Source organism: Siphateles boraxobius, unplaced genomic scaffold, assembly GCF_051911475.1.
Source record: "Siphateles boraxobius isolate OS27281-9 unplaced genomic scaffold, OSU_SipBor_1 39, whole genome shotgun sequence".
Taxonomy (NCBI): domain Eukaryota; kingdom Metazoa; phylum Chordata; class Actinopteri; order Cypriniformes; family Leuciscidae; genus Siphateles; species Siphateles boraxobius.
The window spans coordinates 1-20040 of record NW_027509019.1 but is presented as its reverse complement, the minus strand read 5'-3'; the positions used below and the strand labels follow the sequence as shown (position 1 = coordinate 20040).

Here is a 20040-nt window from a genome sequence, read left to right as displayed (position 1 = left end):
CTGGCTGATCCTAGCCCACTCTCGAGATCAGGTTTGCGAACACAGGTATCTAGTGCTCCGGCACCTAGCCCGTCTGGGCCTTCGGGTCAACTGTGAGAAGAGCAAACTCTGCCCCGTGCAGAGGATCTCTTTTCTCGGTATGGAAATCGACTCGGTTGCCATGTCCGCGCAGCTTACGAGCAAGCGTGTGCAGTCACTGCCGACTTGTCTGAGACAGTTCGAGGGCAAGAGTGCGGATCCACTGAAACTTTTTCAGAGGCTCCTGGGGCATATGGCATCTGCAACCGCGGTAACGCCGCTCGGATTGCTCCATATGAGACCGCTTCAGCTTTGGCTTCGCGACCGAGTCCCGAGGTGGGCATGGCAACACGGCACTTTCCGAGTACCAGTTACTCCGACCTGCCGTCAGACCTTCACCCCGTGGTCGAACCTCAGTTTTCTACGGGCCGGAGTGCCTCTGGAACGAGCTTCGCGGCATGTTGTTGTAATGACAGATGCCTCCTCCACAGGCTGGGGCGCCATGTGCAATGGACGTGCTGCCGCGGGCTTCTGGATAGGACCTCAGTGCCTATGGCACATCAATTGCCTTTCCGCACTAACTCAAAACGTGCGTACATGTACACCACCTCCTGACCTGGCGTAGGATTTGAGCGTGCCGTACGCCAACGTCCATATTGATAAATATCAAAGTCACCGTGGTTTTGGGTGTACGCTGGAAATTTGGTGTATGCACTTTTGATAAATGAGGGCCAGTGAGAGGTGCAGGAGCAGTGAGAGATGCAGGTGCAGTGAGAGGTGCAGGAGCAGTGAGAGATGCAGTGAGAGGTGCAGGAGCAGTGAGAGATGCAGGAGCAGTGAGAGATGCAGTGAGAGATGCAGGTGCAGTGAGAGGAGCAGGGCCAGGGAGAAGAGCAGGCCTAAATCATTTCAGTATACTCACCTTCGTGCCAGGATCAGTCGGAACTCCATTCCATCCAGGTGGGATGCTGTTTTTAACTTAGACATTTTCAGCGGTTGAATCCCCGTAATGATTAGGCGATTTCATCACATGTGGTGAAGTCCCACCTGCAACTTATTTGACGGGGTCCGAATAGGCTGTCCGTGGTCAATGCATTAACAGGTCATATTTCATAATTACAGTGGTTTTATGAGGTGAAACCTACTGTACACCACACAGGGGACACAATACAACACACTGATGTACATTAAAGCTAATAATTATACATAATTAGCCTAAAAATGGACTGTCCACGGACAGCATTTAGGGCACCCGTCAAATAGGTTACAGATGGGATGCTGTTTTTGACTGTAACGCACTTAACGGGGTACTACGGACCCCAGTCTTTGTGGACCGTCTGAGGGGACCCTGAGGGGCCACAGATTTCAAATCGGAGCCATTCGGAGCTATTGGGACCGTTGCGTGGGGATGTCCACCAAGCGCCTATGAAAATGAATGGGATAAGTTGCACGTGACAGTGGCTCCCGTGCGGCCCCCGGGGGTCCGAGGGGCCCCAAACTCTACAAAAAGTTGCGTCACGTGGCCCTCTGCGACAGACAGAGGGCCGAGGCATGCAAAGTTTATTTTTAGCTATTTTTTATGCACCTCTCTGTCTCCCATTGATCTCTATGGGAGCATGTGTCTGCAAGGGTTAATTCAGCAGTTAGGATTAGATGGCCTAGTAGGCTCAGGAAGCATCTAGAGCCACGATACTCTGGGGCCCGATTCGGGGGCCCGTGGCGGTCGTCCGTGACCAATCTCGAGGTCCTGCGAACTTTTGACCCCTTAGGGCGACTGTTTATTTGACGTCCCACGTGCAACTTATTCCATGGGGCTGTTGGTGGCCAATTAGCGCAAAAAAAGGTCAGAGGGACGCGGAACTCTAGAACCCGTCCCCGGGGCCCGTGACGAGACCCGCGTGTCGGTTTCGGGCCGATCGGGCGTTTCCTTCAAAGCGTTTGGCTGAAACACAAACCGATCTAGAACCACCAAACCCGTGATCTAGAACCGGGGGCCCCGGTTGACGCATACGTCAGTTTCGGGCCGATCGGACCTTTCTGTCCACCCTTCACCGAGGACATGGTCCAATTAGTGGCAGCCCTCTTGCACACACAGAAAGACATATGCTCAGTAGGACCAAAAGTGAGGAGATTTTTGCACAAAAAAATTATACACTTGGAACCGATCTTGAACCCTGCGATCCGGGATCTAGAACCAGGGGCCCCTCGACTACCAGGGCGGCGAATTTGGAGGCGGTGCGACCTTTCGACCCCTGTATTTCCGCCCTCCCACGTGCAACTTATTCAGTTTTAACTTCACAGGCGCTTCCAGGTCAAGGGGGGCTTTTTTCGGCCAAACGAGCAGTTTTGGGCACGGAACTCTAGAACCCGTCCCCGGGGCCCGTGAAGGGACGCATATGTCAGTTTCGGGCCGATCGGGCGTTTCCTTCGAACCGTTTTGCTGAAACACATACTTAGAACCGATCTAGAACCACCAAACCCGTGATCTAGAACCGGGGGCCCCCGGACTACCGCCGTGCCGAATTTGGGGCCGCTGCGACCTTTCGACCCCTTTTGGCCCCTGTTTATTTGACGTCCCACGTGCAACTTATTCCATGGGGCTGTTGGTGGCCAATTAGCGCGAAAAAAGGTCAGAGGGACGCGGAACTCTAGAACCCGTCCCAGGGGCCCGTGACGGGACGCATACGTCAGTTTCGGGCCGATCGGGGGTTTCCTTCGAACCGTTTTGCTGAAACACATATTTGGAACCGATCTAGAACCACCAAATGGGAGGGAGCCATCTTCTAAAAGCACATGTGCCTCATCAATAGGTTTCTGTAGTGTAGTGGTCATCACATTCGCCTAACACGCGAAACCGAGCAGAAACAGTGGTTGGATTCTGACAGAAAATTTTAACTGTTTGCCACGCTAGGTGGGTGCAGCGATCATTTCCTTTATATGCTTTTTAATAAGCGTGCACCTAAAGATTTATGTCTGCAACCTGAAGACGTGTTTCAGTAGTGTAGTGGTTATCACGTTCGCCTCACACGCGAAAGGTCCCCAGTTTGAAACTGGGTGGAAACTGTGGGTGGTTTTTGCAAAAATTTCGTATGCGATTTTCTGTTGAGCAGGTCAGTACACTTGCAGGGATGTTTGTGGTTTAATCTCTTTAGAAAAGGACAAAATGTCCCCTTAACTTGGGTTTAAAAGGACAACACACACACACACACACACACACACACACACACTCACAACTAAAACTAACTGCAATAAGAAATACATTTTCAAAAATGGGTGTAAGATAAACAAGAAAAAAAATGTCACACGAATGACTGGTTTGCAGGTGCAAACCGTTTCTACGACAACATTGAAGATATGATAGGATACGCACCATTCCCCGTGCTGAAGTACTGCTGGCTCTTCATTACCCCTCTCATCTGTGCCGTGAGTTCACAATTTGTCTCTAGCACAGTCTCGCTCTTCTGTAACTGTTTTTGTTCATTGTCCAGAAATCTGCATAGTTTCCTCATTATTTTACCATTGATTATTTCACGTTTCATTGGCGTTTCATTGATATTTCACCCTTCATTGACTATTTCAGGTTCCATTGTTTGAAGTTTTTTTGGTCTTCTGTCTCTTTTATTTTTATTTATCTTTTTTTACACACCTTTAAAACAACTAATGGCAATCTATAACTACATGCATTTAGATTGACTCATTTAGCAGACACTTTAATCCAAAACTATTTTCAAATGAAAAGTAAAATGATTCAGTGGTCATTTTGAGGCTGGTTCTGCAGAGCTCAGGCTTTTCAAAATCCTCAAGGTACTTTAACTATATAGTATCTTCAGAAAGTTATATGTCCTATGCTCATTCGCATACAACATAGTTAATTAACCGTTGTGAATTAAGTTCTTTTTCGAACCCAGAATTCATTTTAAAAGCACAGGAATGTGTTTCTTTTTTTGCCCTCAGTCTACTCTGCTGTATAGCCTGCTGGGCAGTAAATCTGTGCCTTCACTTGATCAATCTGTGCCACACTGGAGTTACAAGTTTGCACCTCTACTCACAGTCATTCCCATGGTCTGCATCCCAGTCTTCCTGTTCATCTCTTTAAGAAGGGTAAGAGAGAGCCACCAATCAATTCAACCCATCCAATCATCATCCAGTCATGCATGCATTTATTAAATCATTTTTTTCCATGTATCTCATTCAATTCCATCTGTCGCAGCATTTGTTCTCCATTCTTAAGTACTGATATTGATTCATTCTCACTCCCAGCTCGTCACATATGAATGCTTGGTTAGGGCCCCTTGGTGTCACTTTTTAATGCATAGGGTACCGCTTTAGCGTCAATTTTCACTAAAATAGTCCAGCTTAAGTAAGCTTAGTGATGGTTCCATCAGGATGGGCATCCTGAGATAAAACAGAAAAGTAAATGGAATAGAATTAGCGTAGCTGCTGTTCATAACATTAAGCAAAGATAATCATGTGCATTTGATCTGCGATATCTGAAAGGTTATGAGATGGATATTTAATCTAGATTGAAACTGGGAGAGTAAGTCTGAGCCCAAAACATTATCAGTAAGGCTATTCCAGAGTTTAGGAGCCAAATGTGAAAACGCTCTCCCTCCTTTAGTGGACTTAGATATCCTATGTACAACCAAAAGACCCGAGTTTTGTGACCTAAAAGAGTGTGATGGAATGTAGGGTGATAGAAGATGTCCAGAAGATAGAAGAGGCTAAACCATTTAGGGCCTGCTATTAGTCAATAGCAATACTTTGTAACTGATACGGAACTTAATAGGTAACCAGTGTAGAGATGATAAAATTGGTGTTATATGATCATATTTTCTTGACCTATAAAAACTCTAGCAACTGCATTTTGGACTAATTGTAGCTTGTTTATTGAGGGTGCAGGACAACCAGCTAGTAATGCATTACAGTAATCTAGTCTAGAGGTCATGAATGCATGAACTAACTTTTCTGCATCAGAAACAGATAGCATGTTCCGGAGCTTAGCGATGTTTCTGAGTGGAAGAAGACTGTTTTTGTAATATATATAAAAAAACAAGTTGCTGTCTAATATAACACCCAGGCCTTTAACTGTAGAGGATTAATTTACAGGACACCCTTCTAAATGCAAATTGTATTCTAAGAGACTAGTCCAACAAGTAATACCTCCGTCTTATCTGAATAGAAGAACATGAAAGGTCATCCAATATTTTATGTATTTTATATATTTTACACACTCTGTCAACATATTTTCGGCATATGAGTATTATCGCATAACAGTAGAAACTAATTCCATGTTTTCTTATAATATTACAAAGTGGCAGCATATTGAAAATAGCAGAGGGCCTAACACAGATCCTTGCGGCACTCCATAATTTACTGACGTTAACTTAGGTTTTTCCCTTTTAAAAAGACAAAATAGTAACAGTCTGATAGGTACAATCTAAACCACTTTAATGCCTGTCCCTGAATACCAGTGTAATGTTTTAGTCGATCTAAGAGTATTTTATGATCTATAGTATCGAACATTGCACTAACATCAAGTAAAACTAGTATTGAGATACAGCCTTGGTCAAAAGCTAAAAGTAAGTCATTTGTAATTTTAACGAGCGCAGTTATCATACTGCGTATCATACGAGTACTTCATAAAGCCCAGAAAAATAATTGTAGTTCTTGGAAAGTGGATTCTGTAAAGTAAAATATCTCCCTTTGGAGTGGACTTTGAGCTTTAAAGACCTTGCAGATATTTTGTATGCTCAAACAGCAACATTACACACTAGCTAAAGTTTAAAAAATGAAAAAGCATAATAGTGCCCCTTTAAGGAAATTAATGTTCAATCTCCTTTCCATCTCCTCAGGGTCGTGACATCATCACCCCCTCTAGTGACCTGAAGCAGCTCCGACCAAACAGTCCACGCCTCACACTGTTTAATCGTGTAATCATCAAAGCACAGAGATCTCGAAACATTCAGGAAGATGGAGCAGAGAAAGCAAACACAGAACATACCAGTGGAGTTTGAGAAGGCAGAAGGATGATTTTGAGTACAGATAGGACTTTATGTATTATAAAAAGCCATAACATATTACTCATATTAAATAATATTTTTGACTTTAATAAATTAGGTTGATATCAGGTCAAATGGGCCATCAGGTAAAATGGGCCATTTAAGGTTTGGGGGTCCCAGCTCCTCTGGAATTTAGAGCCAATGACTGCAAATGATTTCAAACTGTTGTCATAACTGTGCTTGACAAGTAACAGGTGATTTGATTAGTTTATGGTTGATGTGGTGGGCGGGGGAATCATTCAAATCAAGGCTACACCAGAAAGCTGCATGGTAAGTAGCCTGGCATACCAAATCTAACTTAATGTTATAAGGATGATAAATCTATAATAAAAAAAACATGCACATAAAAAAATATGCATAATATCCGTCTTGATGGCATCAATCAGAAATAATGTTGTTAGTTTGGTATATGAACATATTTTTTGAAAAAGTGATGTTTTTCTTGGTGACCCAATTTACCTTACCCCACTAAGGTAAAATGGACCACATGGTTTCAGCTAAAATGGGCCATCATCTGTGTGTGTGTGTGTGTGTGTGTGTGTGTGTGTGTGTGTGTGTGTGTGTGTGTGTGTGTGTGTGTGTGTGTGTGTGTGTGTCTGTGTGTGTGTGTGTGTCTGCCTGTGTTTATATTACATTGCGGGGACCAAATGTCCCCACAAGGATAGTAAAACCTGAGATCACCTACATTGTGTGGACCAGCCAGCAGTCCCCACGAGGGAAAAGGTTTAATAAATATACTAAACTTTGAATTTTGAAAATGTAAAAATGCATAAAGTTTTCTGTGATGGGCAGGTTTAGGGGTAGGATTAGTGTAAGGGGACAGAATATACAGTTTGTACAGTGTAAAAACCATTATGCCTATGGAGAGTCCCCACAAAGATAGCAAACCAGACATGTGTGCCCTCACACACACACACACACACACACACACACACACACACACACACACACACACACACACACAAACACACCACTAACATCAGTCAATGCTGTTCCAAAATTGACTTTTTTAATTGCACATTTGAATACGTGGGTTTGCACCCAAAATGTTTTTTTTAATGGCGCATATGAATATGTTTGTTTAACTGCAGTTTAAATGTCATGTGGCTGTATAAGCAATTGTGTTTTAAAATTAAAATTGAGGATAAATTAGCCTACTATTTCCCTTTGCAGTTTGACTGGCCCATTTTACCTGAACAACTGGCCCATTTTACATGAAACTGCTCATGCAAAAAAGGTTGGCACAGCTGATGTTTCAAGAAATGTAGGGCCTAAATAATTATATTTTATTACATAATTTCAACACAAAATTATCAAAAAAAGTCATTATGAATCATAAAAACACATGGAAAAGGCATATATGGTATTGTATTATTGTCCCAAAGGATTTACCAAAAAGTGCCCCCAATTTAGCTGATATCACCCGTTAATTTAAATATAAACTATACTTTATTACCTGACAACAAATTGTATTGCAGTATATTCAATTTTTCAAATGAAATATCACTTAAGATGTCAAATGAACAAAATAAGGTTAATTTTTTAAGTTTTTAATTATTATTATATATTATGATGTTTTTAGGAGAACTAGAACTGTTTCCATGAGTTCAAATTGAGGTTTACTGCAGCCGAGGCAATTTAAAAGCATTAAATATATGTTTTGAAAAATAATGTTCAGCCTCCGTATTCAAGATTGGAGTGGAGTAAAATAAAGTTAAACTATACAAAATGACTATACTTCAAGTTTTAAAATGACCATTTTATGCAGTACAAAACTTTTTACTTATTGGCAACTTTATATATTAAATTTCAAGTGATATGATTGCATGTTCATAGATTCTTGAATTCATTTTAGTCCTAAATATGTTAATTTATCTTGCTCTAATTTATCTGTTTACATTGTTATCTTGTTATATTTGTATATGCATTTTCTCATTTGTCTCTGTCATTATATTGGTAACTGAAGCAATATAAAATGTTCTATACCATTTATATAAGGAATATAATACCTGATATATTTGAAATGTTTCCTTTTATTCAAATTTATTAGATCCTGTTGCATTAAAACATACTATTATTTTTTTTATTTTTTACTTCAAATGGATAAATAATTTGTTTGATTTAAGACTTTTTCCAATCTATTATTTGTTGCTACTATATTATTACACTATATAAGTGAACACCCCCTCCAAAAACTCACACTTAATAACTAAGTGATAAGAACAGTTTTAAATACTGGTGCACAATCAATATATTGCTTGAATATTTGTTAATCATAATTCCTGTACTGGGAGTTCAATCTCTCTTTTTCTTCCAGTTGGTCATTAGCTTTCCTCATTTGAGCCTCTCATCCATGTAATCTGAAGGGACATTCAATTAACAGATAATGTCATGTAATGGCTTCGGGGTTTACCATGCCTGTCATAGCACAAAGGTGGGGCTTAATGGAGGAGTTTACTCTGGTGGACCAATAGGAGGCGGCTCTCAATGGGATGAGTGTCTATGATGGTTTCTGGCTTCTTATAAGTTCTTATAAGGTTAATTATTAGCCCTACATTTTGACAATATTTTGTTAAATTTGTGTGTGTGTGTTTGTTTTGTGATTTGATTTAATATATAATAGTCTTTATATATATATATTATAGTCTTGATATATAACCATTAATGTTCCACTAAATTTGCCAAACACCAAGTCTACATTTTGAACAGTATATCAGTTGTTTCTGACCTGAACTGTTTTAAAACCCAACAAATATTTTTTTCTTTTAGAATAAACAGCTTAAAAGGTGTGCTTGTGCTATCTTTCTTTTAAATAAATGATGGCTGAACTTTATTTTACAGTTTGTGTGCTTTTACTTCTACTTAAGCGTACTTAAGCAAGATATATAAGTAGTTGATATAACTTCATAACAATGTAGTTGATATAACTACTTGGACTTAATATGGGTTATAACTTTATACCTAGTTATAAAGTACATAGAACAAACATGTAGAACAGGACTGTAAAAAAAAGGGTTATATTTTAAGGTGAAACAGGAACATGAATCAAAACCAACCGTGACGCTAATTATACATTTAAGTGCTGAGTGATATTAATGAACTAGATGTACTTACCATAGGGTTAGGATTAGGGCTTGGTTTGGTTTAGGTTTATTGCATGTAATTATGCATAATTTATAGTTATTACTATAGTAACTACATGTAACATAGGTGACATTGACACTGTAAAATAAAGTGTAACCAAAATGGCACTTAGTTTCTTATTTTTTATCATAACATTTCTTTATACTATAATGCCATAATGCTTGCAATGTTTTTACTGTATACACACAAATAGGACACTATAAGTAAGGGAATTATAAAGTGTTTTCACTGTAGCATTTTACAGTCTTTTACCATTTTACAGTGTGCACAATAGTTGAAGACACGTAATATACAGGACCGATAAGACTATATCACTGATCGCTCTGGATCTTTGTCTGAATGCTCTGTAATCTCTGTGTATCGTACGCCTAATGCAACTTTTATGACCTCAATCTGCAGTGAAATATTAATTTTGTTTAAACTACACTTGGGGGCATCATTGTCTTTCCAGACAGCATACATTTTCTACAGGAGACCTGATCTCAAAGTGCAGCAAGAAATTGCAATTCCACTCAATGAGGCTCTTAGGAGGGACAGTTTGCTGAAGGTGCAAAATTGCTGCAGGGTTTGTGACAAATCACAAAACACTGTCATCTGTGCATCTCTCATTCCCTCCCTCTTGTCTCAAATACACACGCTCTCCTTCTCTCTGCAGGTCCTGTGATGTAGATTTATGTCCCCTGTCACAGTATTAAAAGATGAAATTCCTCAAAGTTGACGTGCTATCTGTGCATGCCAGGGACCCATGCAGCTCAATAACCTCTGCATTGATTTAATGCATCTGCAGGCATGACTTGCATTGCCACACATGCACAATGAGAAGCTGTACACAACCTCTTACAATGCAAAAAAAAAAAAAAATTCTTCCCAATGTGTATTTGTGTCTAATTATGCAGTTAAAATCAATGTTTAAAAATACTTAAAACGTGATGAATATGCTAGACAAGCAACACAGATCAAGTTGGAAAAAAAAATTCCTCTACTGTAGGTACGTTCCTATATACAATTCACTGCAGTTTCCAGCTGAAATGAACACTAGTGCCATAAAACAACAAAAAACATTAGCTTTTTTCCAGACAAATTATAATTATCACAAAAAGAGCACAAAGACTTGGAGAAGCAAGCGGAAATAGCATGGTTGCTTCAGTAAACTCGCTTTTATCTCACGTTTGCTTTTGTTAACAGCATCGGTTAGGTTTAGGTCAGGGTTTAGTATTAGGTGGTAACGTTACGTTAATTTCAAATGCGATAGAGCATTAACTGCCATGATACGTACAATAATGTTGTCATGATACGTAGTAAAACATTGCCAGATTCACATTAATCTACAGCAGATGAACCTTAAATCACTTACAGGGTCACTCATTGAGCATTTCACTTTGACGTTTTTGTGCAATCTGCAAGAAGAAATGTCTCAGTTACTAATGTAACCCTCGTTCCCTGAAGCCGTAAAGTCGACGTGACAACGTAATTGGGATCGCCTTGAGAGACCAATCTACTTCAAGAGTATCAAACAAGCCAGTGCACATTGGCATGCGATAATTGCATCAGCTGCTCTGCTTGCAGTGCGAGCATATCGTCGCTGTCCGATGAAAACCGTGTATGTCCATTTTGCCGATTTTTAGATTTTTCGACGGATAGAATGTCCAGGTTCATTTCCGTATACAGTATGCTTCACATTATCTAAATGTCCAATGAAAAGTTGTGAAATCATGTCATCTGATTTTCACGTACATCCATTTGGTGTCAAAGCTGTCAATCACGCCGTGTATCTCCCACCCTGTGGAGGCATCTCGCCGGTCTCGTGAAGTTATCTTAAACCCCGTTCACACCGCCAGCGACTTTGTCGCTGTATGTCGCTAGGCTCTGTACTATGATGTCGCTTGTGGGCGTTCGTAGTGCTGTCGCTCTAATGTTATTGGTAGACTGCACGTCTGGCCATATCTATACAAAATACCATCACAAGTGATATATACAACTATACAATTTTAATTTTAGGAAAAAAACTAGGAATTAGGCTAAAAAGAAACAGTATTTGCTGTTGGGAGAGTGTTTTTATATTACCATAGCAGTGTTCAGTGGATTAAATAATTTACTAGATTAACGATCGATCAATCAACAAATTAAACTCACTCATACTGTCAGAAATTACTAAAACGTCATTCGTATTTGACAAATAATCAATTTTCTTGTCCCTAATAGTCAAAACAATGCAGGGGAAACTGTAAAATGAACTGCAGCAGTACTAAACTTGCATCATAAAATTAGACAACTCGAACTATAAATGTATGAATTAAACTCACTGAGACTGTCGACAGTTTCTTTTCCATGCATCATTTTATTATATCCATATATGTGGTTACAGTTAAATCATATTAAACAGTGTAATCATCCTCGAACTCTTCTGTCTTGCCTGCACTGGAGACGGTGACGTGAGCTCCACTGAAAAGGCTTCTTTCCTATTGGTTGTCGCTCGCGAAAATCTCTTCTCATTTGCATAAAGTTGAAATTTCTCAACTTTTGTCGCTTGTCTCTTGTCGCTTGACACGCCCGCATTCTGTCGCCAACGGTCAATGTCGCCCGTGTCGCCGGATGTCGCCAGCGCTCCATTGAAATGAATGGGATCATGTCGCTTTGTCGCTGGCGGTGTGAAGCTGTGTTCACCCTACACGCGACCAAGCGACACGATACCATTCATTTTCAATTCTGAGCGGGCGACTTCCGGCGACACGCGCGGTCGCGACCGTTGGCTACCGGATGGGGCTTGACTGGCGACGCAACAAAGTTGAGATCAGTTTAATTTTATGCAAATTAAGAGCGACTTTCGGAAGCGACAACCAATAGGAGCGGAGCGCGCATGATCCTTCTCCACATCATTGGATGTCATTCATAAAGGCAACCAGTAGTGGGAACGCCCACAAGCGACCTCATCGCCAGCCACTGGCGACATGCAGCGACAAAGTCGCTTGTAGTGTGAACGGGGCTTGAACGGAGCTTTAAGCGTCTCTGGAAGCTCAGCATTGGATAGCCGAATTACACAGTGAGGTAAAGTATCAGCAAATGTTTCTTTTTAACAACTGTTCTCAAGTTTATTATATATTCACAAAATTACGATAGGACTGTGCAAACAAAATATCAGTCTAGCATTGCCATGTCAGTGTATTGATTCATTGTCCCTTCATAGTTTGCAAGAGACATTTAATAAACTGAGCGTTTTTAATAAACTGAGACGTAGGCTATTTAATAAAATGAGCGTATTTAGTTACTTACCAAATGGACTTCTCTGTTCTAAGTTAGTAGAGTTACTTACCTCATGTCCATCTCAGCTTTCCTTCATCGAAAGACTCTTTATCTTCATCTGTTCTCCATCTGTGTGGTTCCAATCTTACCTGACTGTTATCATCCTTACCTGTTCACGATCCATAACCTAAAAAAAAGACCCTACACTTGGGTTTCCCATCAAACTGTGTGTGATGTCTGTCTTAAAAGAAGACCAGTAATAAACTGAGACGTAGGCTATTTAATAAACTGAGTGTTGCCTATTCATCTGTCAATATGAAACGCGACTTGGTCATTCTAATTAATGATCGGAAGAACGCGTATCGACCACCGTTACTGTAAAATATGCACGTATGTCCATTTAAACTCGATTTTGGTCAAATGTGGATTATATCATTACACTGGCAAAAATATGATTACATTTAAAGATGCCGTACCAAGTATGCAACGCTACGTTCAACTGCTTTTGTAATTATGGTGTTTTTTTTCACTTCCTGAACAGTCCTGAACTGATCTTCACTTCCTAACTGAAGATCGGGCAGCGACGATATAATGAGCAGCAGGTGCGTCCCATATTGTTTTACACTGAGGAGCCAAGACGGGTTCGGACGCACAGCGATGGTCAGCAACAAGTGGCGACGGGACATTGTGTCTCCCGTTCCCTCCTTCAGGGAACGAGGGTTACATTAGTAACCGAGACGTTCCCTATCAGTCACTCACGTTTGACATAACGTCGACGTGACGACGTAATTGGGATCCCTATGGAAAACGCCACGGTTGCTGCCACATCCAGCGCCCTACGCAAGACTCTCAGACTCCCAACTGGCTGGGGCGGAAGGCCTGCGTTCCGTTATACCCCACACAGTGGAACTCTTGGATAACACTGGGAAAGCGTCCCTTTCCACGGCAGAGGGACGCTGCAGAAGACTCATCCTGCCCGAAGGGAGGTAACATGTGGAGAATGTCACTGGGGTGGCTTCAGCCTGAGAAGGGGGAGGCTACACCAGACAGTGATGGCAGAGCAGACTCTGCCAAAGGAAATACACGGGCTCACCGCAGGGAGCTTGTCATGGGGCCAGCTGTGTGCCAGAGCATCCGTACCGAGGGTCCCATTGGTCAGGGAATAGAACATAGTTTCCGGGTTGGCAAACAGATCTACCTGTGCAGTCCCGAAGTGCCTGAAAATCAGCTGGACCACCTGGGGTCACTTAAACCTGATCACTTAAACCTTAATAAGAAAGGCTAGACGAACAACGTGCCGATGTGGTCATGCTCTCAGAGAGAACATAACCACCCACGAGCACAGTTTCAGCACACTTAAGCCCAGGCATGTGAAACAGTGATAGTGGCCTTCACATGAGGATAGGAAATGACTGCAACCAGGAACACACGGTTTGAATGACGTCTTGAAAAAGACGCAGCGTCAAACCGTGTATGTTTTTTCAGGAAAAACTGCTCTCTCTGGTGCTGGAGCACCAAGGGATGACTGCGGCTACTCAAACAGGATGATAGTCTCACATTCTCATTGAAAGCAGATTCTGAGCTGTGAAAACAGCAGTTTTTCCGGCTCTCTGTGAAATCCCGGCCAGCACTGTCTCCGCTGTGACACTACCACCAGCTTTGAAGAGGCATTCTCCTGAAGAGCAGACTCATTTGCTTCTTTTGAAGTTTAACACTGTCAGAAGATTGTTGAGCAGGAACAGTAGAACCGCTCGGCTCCGAAGCGAAAGATAATATGGGACGCAATTGCTGCTCGTTATATGCTCGCGCTGCAAGCAGAGCAGTAGATGCAATTATCAGATGCCAATGTGCATTGGCTCATCTTAATACTCTCAAAGTAGATTGGTCTCTCAATGCGATCCCAATTACATTGTCACGTCAACTTAACGTCGAACGTGAGCGACATTCTCATGGAAGTGACAAAACACAAGGACTTTAAAGTGTGAATGCAATTTAAATATAACATTTGTAACAAATAAAGAAGCAAACTGAACGTTCACATTGGCTCTTCATGCATTACAAGATGTGAACAAGCAAACTGAATGAGTAGTGCACCATTTTTGGTTGTATGTTAACAGTTTCCCCCCTATGTAATCCTGTTTTGCTGTCACCACGAGTCTCACAGATTCAGTGTGGGGTGTAATTAGCCTCTATTGATTTGAGGGCAGCATACAACAAAGTGATGAAAACCAACTCTGACAACTCCAATTCTGTGCCTGTCGCTTAACGATCGCAGGCAATGACAAATCTAATGTGAGTAACCTCTGATTTGCTGTTGACATTGTGGCTGCATTTGAATATAAGTCTTTTCAATCCCAAGAAAAGTGACAAAGAGTTGTTGAAATTGTGCTGCATTTGGATATATGTCTTTTCATTCCCAAGAAAAGTGTCGAATAGTGTGAATAAACATTTTTTATTTTGCACGTCATCCAAAATATCTATTGCCACTTACATTTGCTCTGTTAGGTTATCTACAGGCAATGCAATTTCCTAAGTCATGCTTCTCTTGGCGGCCAGTTTTTATAGAGACACATAAACTACTAAAATATGCCCTTGAAGTAACTCAGTGTCTTGGCTAGAACCATGATATATGAATATTTAATTACAAATACAGTGATGTAACACTCTTAATAGCTTTTCCCAGTCGTCACACAATGCATCATGCTCCCACCTTTTAAGCCAACCAGAAGAGTCTCTTTAACCCTTAAAGATTGTATGTTCATATGCAGTCAGTTTGACGTAAAATTATAGTGGTTGGCAAAAGACATTGACATTGAAGTTGTGTCATTGCTTGGCATATATTATATAATTCAATCTATTAATGCAATAATAGGCTAATAGAAAGAGAGAAAAAAACACACCAAAAGATTTCAGATTGGCTCCTGCAGTTCTTTTACAGTTCAAAAAACACATTACCTTTTAATTTTTATGATTAATTTAATTAATCAAAAGGCCTAAAAGCACTAGGCCTTTAATCCATCAACAGAATGTGCCGTTTTTACTGTCATGACCTACAAAAATTGAACATATTTTTACACATTCCAAACCCATATGCCATTTGCCCAGTGAGTGGTTGAGGGCTGTGTTTCACACAACATAGACACAGATTAAATGGATGGGATTCATACCAGTGTTCTTGGTCAGTTTCCCAAATATTACTCATAGGAGAGGTGCTTTTGTAAAGCTAACTTCTTCTATGAGAGCAGTCCAATTCTGTTAACAGAACACATTCTGAGGTTACTCACCCAGCATTTGATTGTGACTTTAAAGAGATTACTTTGGCAGTGGATTACCCCAAACATTGACCCCATCTGCCACTGGTCAGCGAACAGATAGTCCTGGATACTGCAAACTGAAGTAATGGTTTCACTTTATTTTGATGGTCCCTTTAACACATTCTGTTGTCTATAAGTAACATTGCACCTAAATGTCTACAAACTCTCATTAGAGTATTAGTAGAGTATTAGTAGACTGGTAGGGTTAGGGTTAGTTGCAAAGTACTTATAGTCAGTAGAGTGTCTGTTGGAGGACCATCACAATAAAGAGTTAGCAGATATTAAGCAGACAGTACTCTAATGAGAGTTAGTTGACATGTAGTTGCAAAGTTACTTATAGTTAACAGAATGTTCAAAGGGGACCATCAAAATAAAGTGTTACCAAAGTTTTTGGTTGAATCAGAGTTTCTGTGTCAGGCTAGTTGCTCAAACAAACAAAGCAATGTTTTGTTTCAAATTTAACGTATGCAAAAATGTGTATTTAGCTTAAAACATCTGTGAATAAAGCACTGTTTCCATCCCATGTGTCACTTCCTGGGAAACTGGCGCAAAGAATCAATAATAAAAGTGTAGGTTGCTGCAAACGGGGATACCAATGTGGCACTTTATTGATACATAATAAATAACTTGCGCTTCAGAGCAAACAGATGAAACTCAATATAACATGACAGCGTTTGGAGGCGGATGCCTGATGTTTGGTAATGCAATCGTGTGAGACAGTTCTAGGAGGTAATTATACCAAATCATTTTGATGACAAACTTTGGTTAAGGCATTTCAGAATGATTAAAACAACATTTGAGATGGTGTCTAATGAGATTACTCTGCTGGTTAGTCCAGTTATGCCGTTTCATTGTCCCCCAGTTCTGGCAGAAAAAAATGCATTGTCATCACACTGTATAAATTAGCCACATGCTCCAAATCCAGCGGTGTGGGGGAGAAATTTGCCATCAGCAAAACCAGTTTTCTGAGCAATTTTTATAAAACAATTATCCAATCACATGATCTGTTGAGGCAAAGTCCCATCCAAATGTTCGTGTTTCCAGCATAGTTTATGTGCATGTCTTATCGGATAAAATAAATTCCCGTCAATTGAGCGGATAAGTTTTATATCCCAAAATTTGCATACAAATATGTGGATGGAAACATAGCTAGTGACTTTTTGGGAATTGAAATTGAAATGTCTTTTCTTTTTTGAAATTGTCAGTAAAGAGTAAGGATAAGAGTATTAAAACATGACTTCAGGCAAACTCCAACTGGAACGTTGGATGTTTCTTCTTTTCACCCAACCAGATGTATGAGGTGTGCATACTGTTGTTATCTCACACATTGTCATATTTCATATCTTGGCCGAAATAAAACTTTAAATCAATTGCTATTATGACGTCTCTTGCTAGAAATGGACCAGATACCTGTATGGACAGACAGTTCTGAGCAGTTTCCCCAGATTTTCACACATTTTAAATGAGTAAGACTATTGCTCAACAAAACCCAACCCTATTTTAAACTTTGGCGTTAACTTATCTCACCCCCTTTGTGCCATCATGTTTGTGGGAATTTTTTTTTTTTTTGCCCATCACCCAGCATCAGTGTATGACCTCACTGTATGCTCTTGTGTCTGAATGGGATCAAATCCCCGGAGCCATATTCCACCATCTACTGTAGTGGAAAACTGTTGTGGCAGCAAAGGGAGGACAAACTTTCCATTCATGGAAAGAAGATTCTTTAGAAGATGCTCTAAATCAGGGATGTTCAACCTGCCTCTTGGACAGCCCCCTTCCTACAGAGTATAGCTCCAGTCCTAAACAAATACCATACTCATTGGAAAAACGTTCCTGTTGCAACATTTTTGCAAAACGCAAAATACGTACCAATACGTATATCCCTGCAGTTTCTAAAATAAATGAACACTAGAGGCAGTAAAACAGCAAACACTTTTAATTGTTTTCACAAACAAATTATTATTACATGGGCAGATTATGGATTAATAAAGACTTGTTTTCATGCGGCTTCTTACCATAGTGCATGATTTGTAAACTAATATATTTTGGAGTTTGCATCACCTTACCAGCTCCATATGTTCAGTTTTACTGACTTATTAAGCTTGCTCAGTAGCTCAGATGGTACAGAATTGTACTTGCAGAGAGCTCGGGTACGCATCTCATGAAAGACGAGTCACGATGTAAGAGCCCAAAGTAAAAAAAACAAGTTCAAATACCATGGTTACGATAACGTTGTTATGTCGCATTTGCTTTTGTTAACACTATCGGGTAGGTTTAGGGTATAATAATATAGTGTAGGTGTACGTTATTATGAAACGTGATGGAACATTAAACTTTTAGCGCCACAAACTGGATATTTCAATTCAGAACGTCCTGGTTGCGTATGCAACCCACCGTTCCCTGAAGGAGGGAACGGAGGACGTAGTCGACGCGACTGAAATGGGATCACGCTAGGGAGCCTATCATCTTCGATTACTATTGAACGAGCCAATGGAATTTGGCGTGCGTGATTTGCATCACACACTCCGCCCCCGCGGCGCGGGTATAAATACGGAAGTGGATGCACGCACTAGTTGCTTTTCGCTGAGGAGCCGAGAGTAACCCGGGGTCAGCGGTGGTCCAGCGGTAGTGGCAAGGGGACTACGTCCTCCGTTCCCTCCTTCAGGGAACGGTGGGTTGCATACGCAACCAGGACGTTCCCTTTCAGTCGATAACGTCGGACGTAGTCGACGCGACTGAAATGGGATCAACCATTGAACACGCCACTAACGCTGCCACCTTCCAGTGCCTAAACCAAAGCCTCCTGATGCCCCCGCAAACTTAAGGCGGGGAAGGACAGGGCTTAGGCCAGGGAAGTCACTGCTGTTCCTACAGGACCACTGGGAAAGCGTTCCCCGTACGTTGGAAGGAAGGGACGCTGCGGAAGCCACATCCAACCCAGAGGGAGGTAATGTGGAGAATACACATATGAACTGGGCGGAAACCGGGCAGTCTAACATATGGAATGTCACTGGGGTGGCTCCAGCCTAAGACGGGGGGAGACACACCGGACAGTGACGGCAGAGAGACTCTGCCGAGGGAAGACACGGGCTCACCGCAGGGAGCCGTATCGTGGAAGAATACACATATGGGGTCACCGAAGGGACCGCAACATATGGACCCAGCCTAACACAGGTTCCACACTGCTTACGAGTGGTAGGCCTAACACCAGACGTTCCGCACGTCCGACGTCGGAGGGTGTGGAGGAACTCAACAGGGTTCAATTTTAAGGGAACTCAACTGGAGTAGAAAGGCGCACGTATCCAGTCCATAGGAGGGGAATGGCGCAGCAAGCCGACACTTGAACCGGGCTCACGGTGAAACTGGCTTCATGAGAAGGGAGCCCACGGGAAGCAGCGGTTCAACTAGGTGTCGTCCAGCCCCCAACTCTAGAGTCTGTTTAGCAAAGTATATCGTCAACGCCCAGGCGGAGCACTTTACACTCATCATAGAGGAGCTCAACACCTAAGTGGACATGTTGCATCTCGGATCTTTGCCGAAATGAAGGCAAGCACTAAGTGCAACTTCGCATGGAAACAGCCTTCCCTCTCTGCTGAATTCCAACAGATACTTGAAGAGCTGGTCTGAGGTCTATGACTTGCATTCTGTACACGTCCAAGCGAACGGACAGAGAAGCCAGGGCTGGATCTGCCTCCTCCAGGGCAGCGCTTGCAGGCTCACCACCTGCTCCTATTACGGGAGAGGTAGGAACCTTGGGCACAATCCGAGCCGGGGTCTCAGCTTGTGAGAGTTAGCCGGCCCAGACTCCAGGCACAATACGTTGACCGAAAGCGAGCAAGTCCCTACCCTCTAGTAGAGACCACGCGAGCAGGAGAACTGATATAACAGAATTTTTAACTCACTGCCTGCAGTGGCTCAGGGGCGGTCTCTGCAGTGCAGTCGCACCAGGGACAAGGCCCAAGAGGATAAAGAGGGACACAAGGATTTACAAGACCTTGCTCCTCAGGAACCTGACGATCAGAACGTGCTTCTGCATACTTCTGCAACACGATGAGCGTCGTTTAAACACCGAGGCAACATCATTTTGAGGGTGAAGGAAAACAGCCTGCTGCAACCCATTTTGCAGGAAAGAGAGCACTGAAGTGATCGAAAGCTTTCAGGATCTCCTCTGGAGAGAAGACGCACTCAACGACTAGGTTCCACTTCTAAAGGCGTAAGCACGCTACCCCATTCTAGGGGGTGCTCGCAGAAGTGATGGTAACTAT

At 41.9% G+C, this 20040-nt stretch overlaps 1 protein-coding gene across 1 annotated transcript; it reads left to right on the top strand.

Moving 5' to 3' along the window:
• The first annotated feature begins 3345 nt into the window (after positions 1-3345).
• LOC143703907 (sodium- and chloride-dependent GABA transporter 2-like) lies at positions 3346-6135 on the top strand. The gene is made up of 3 exons (XM_077197383.1): positions 3346-3441; positions 3973-4119; positions 5871-6135. Exons 1-3 carry the CDS (start codon positions 3373-3375, stop codon positions 6030-6032), a joined length of 378 nt encoding a protein of 125 aa, XP_077053498.1. The 5' UTR covers positions 3346-3372; the 3' UTR covers positions 6033-6135.
• The last annotated feature ends 13905 nt before the right edge of the window (positions 6136-20040 follow it).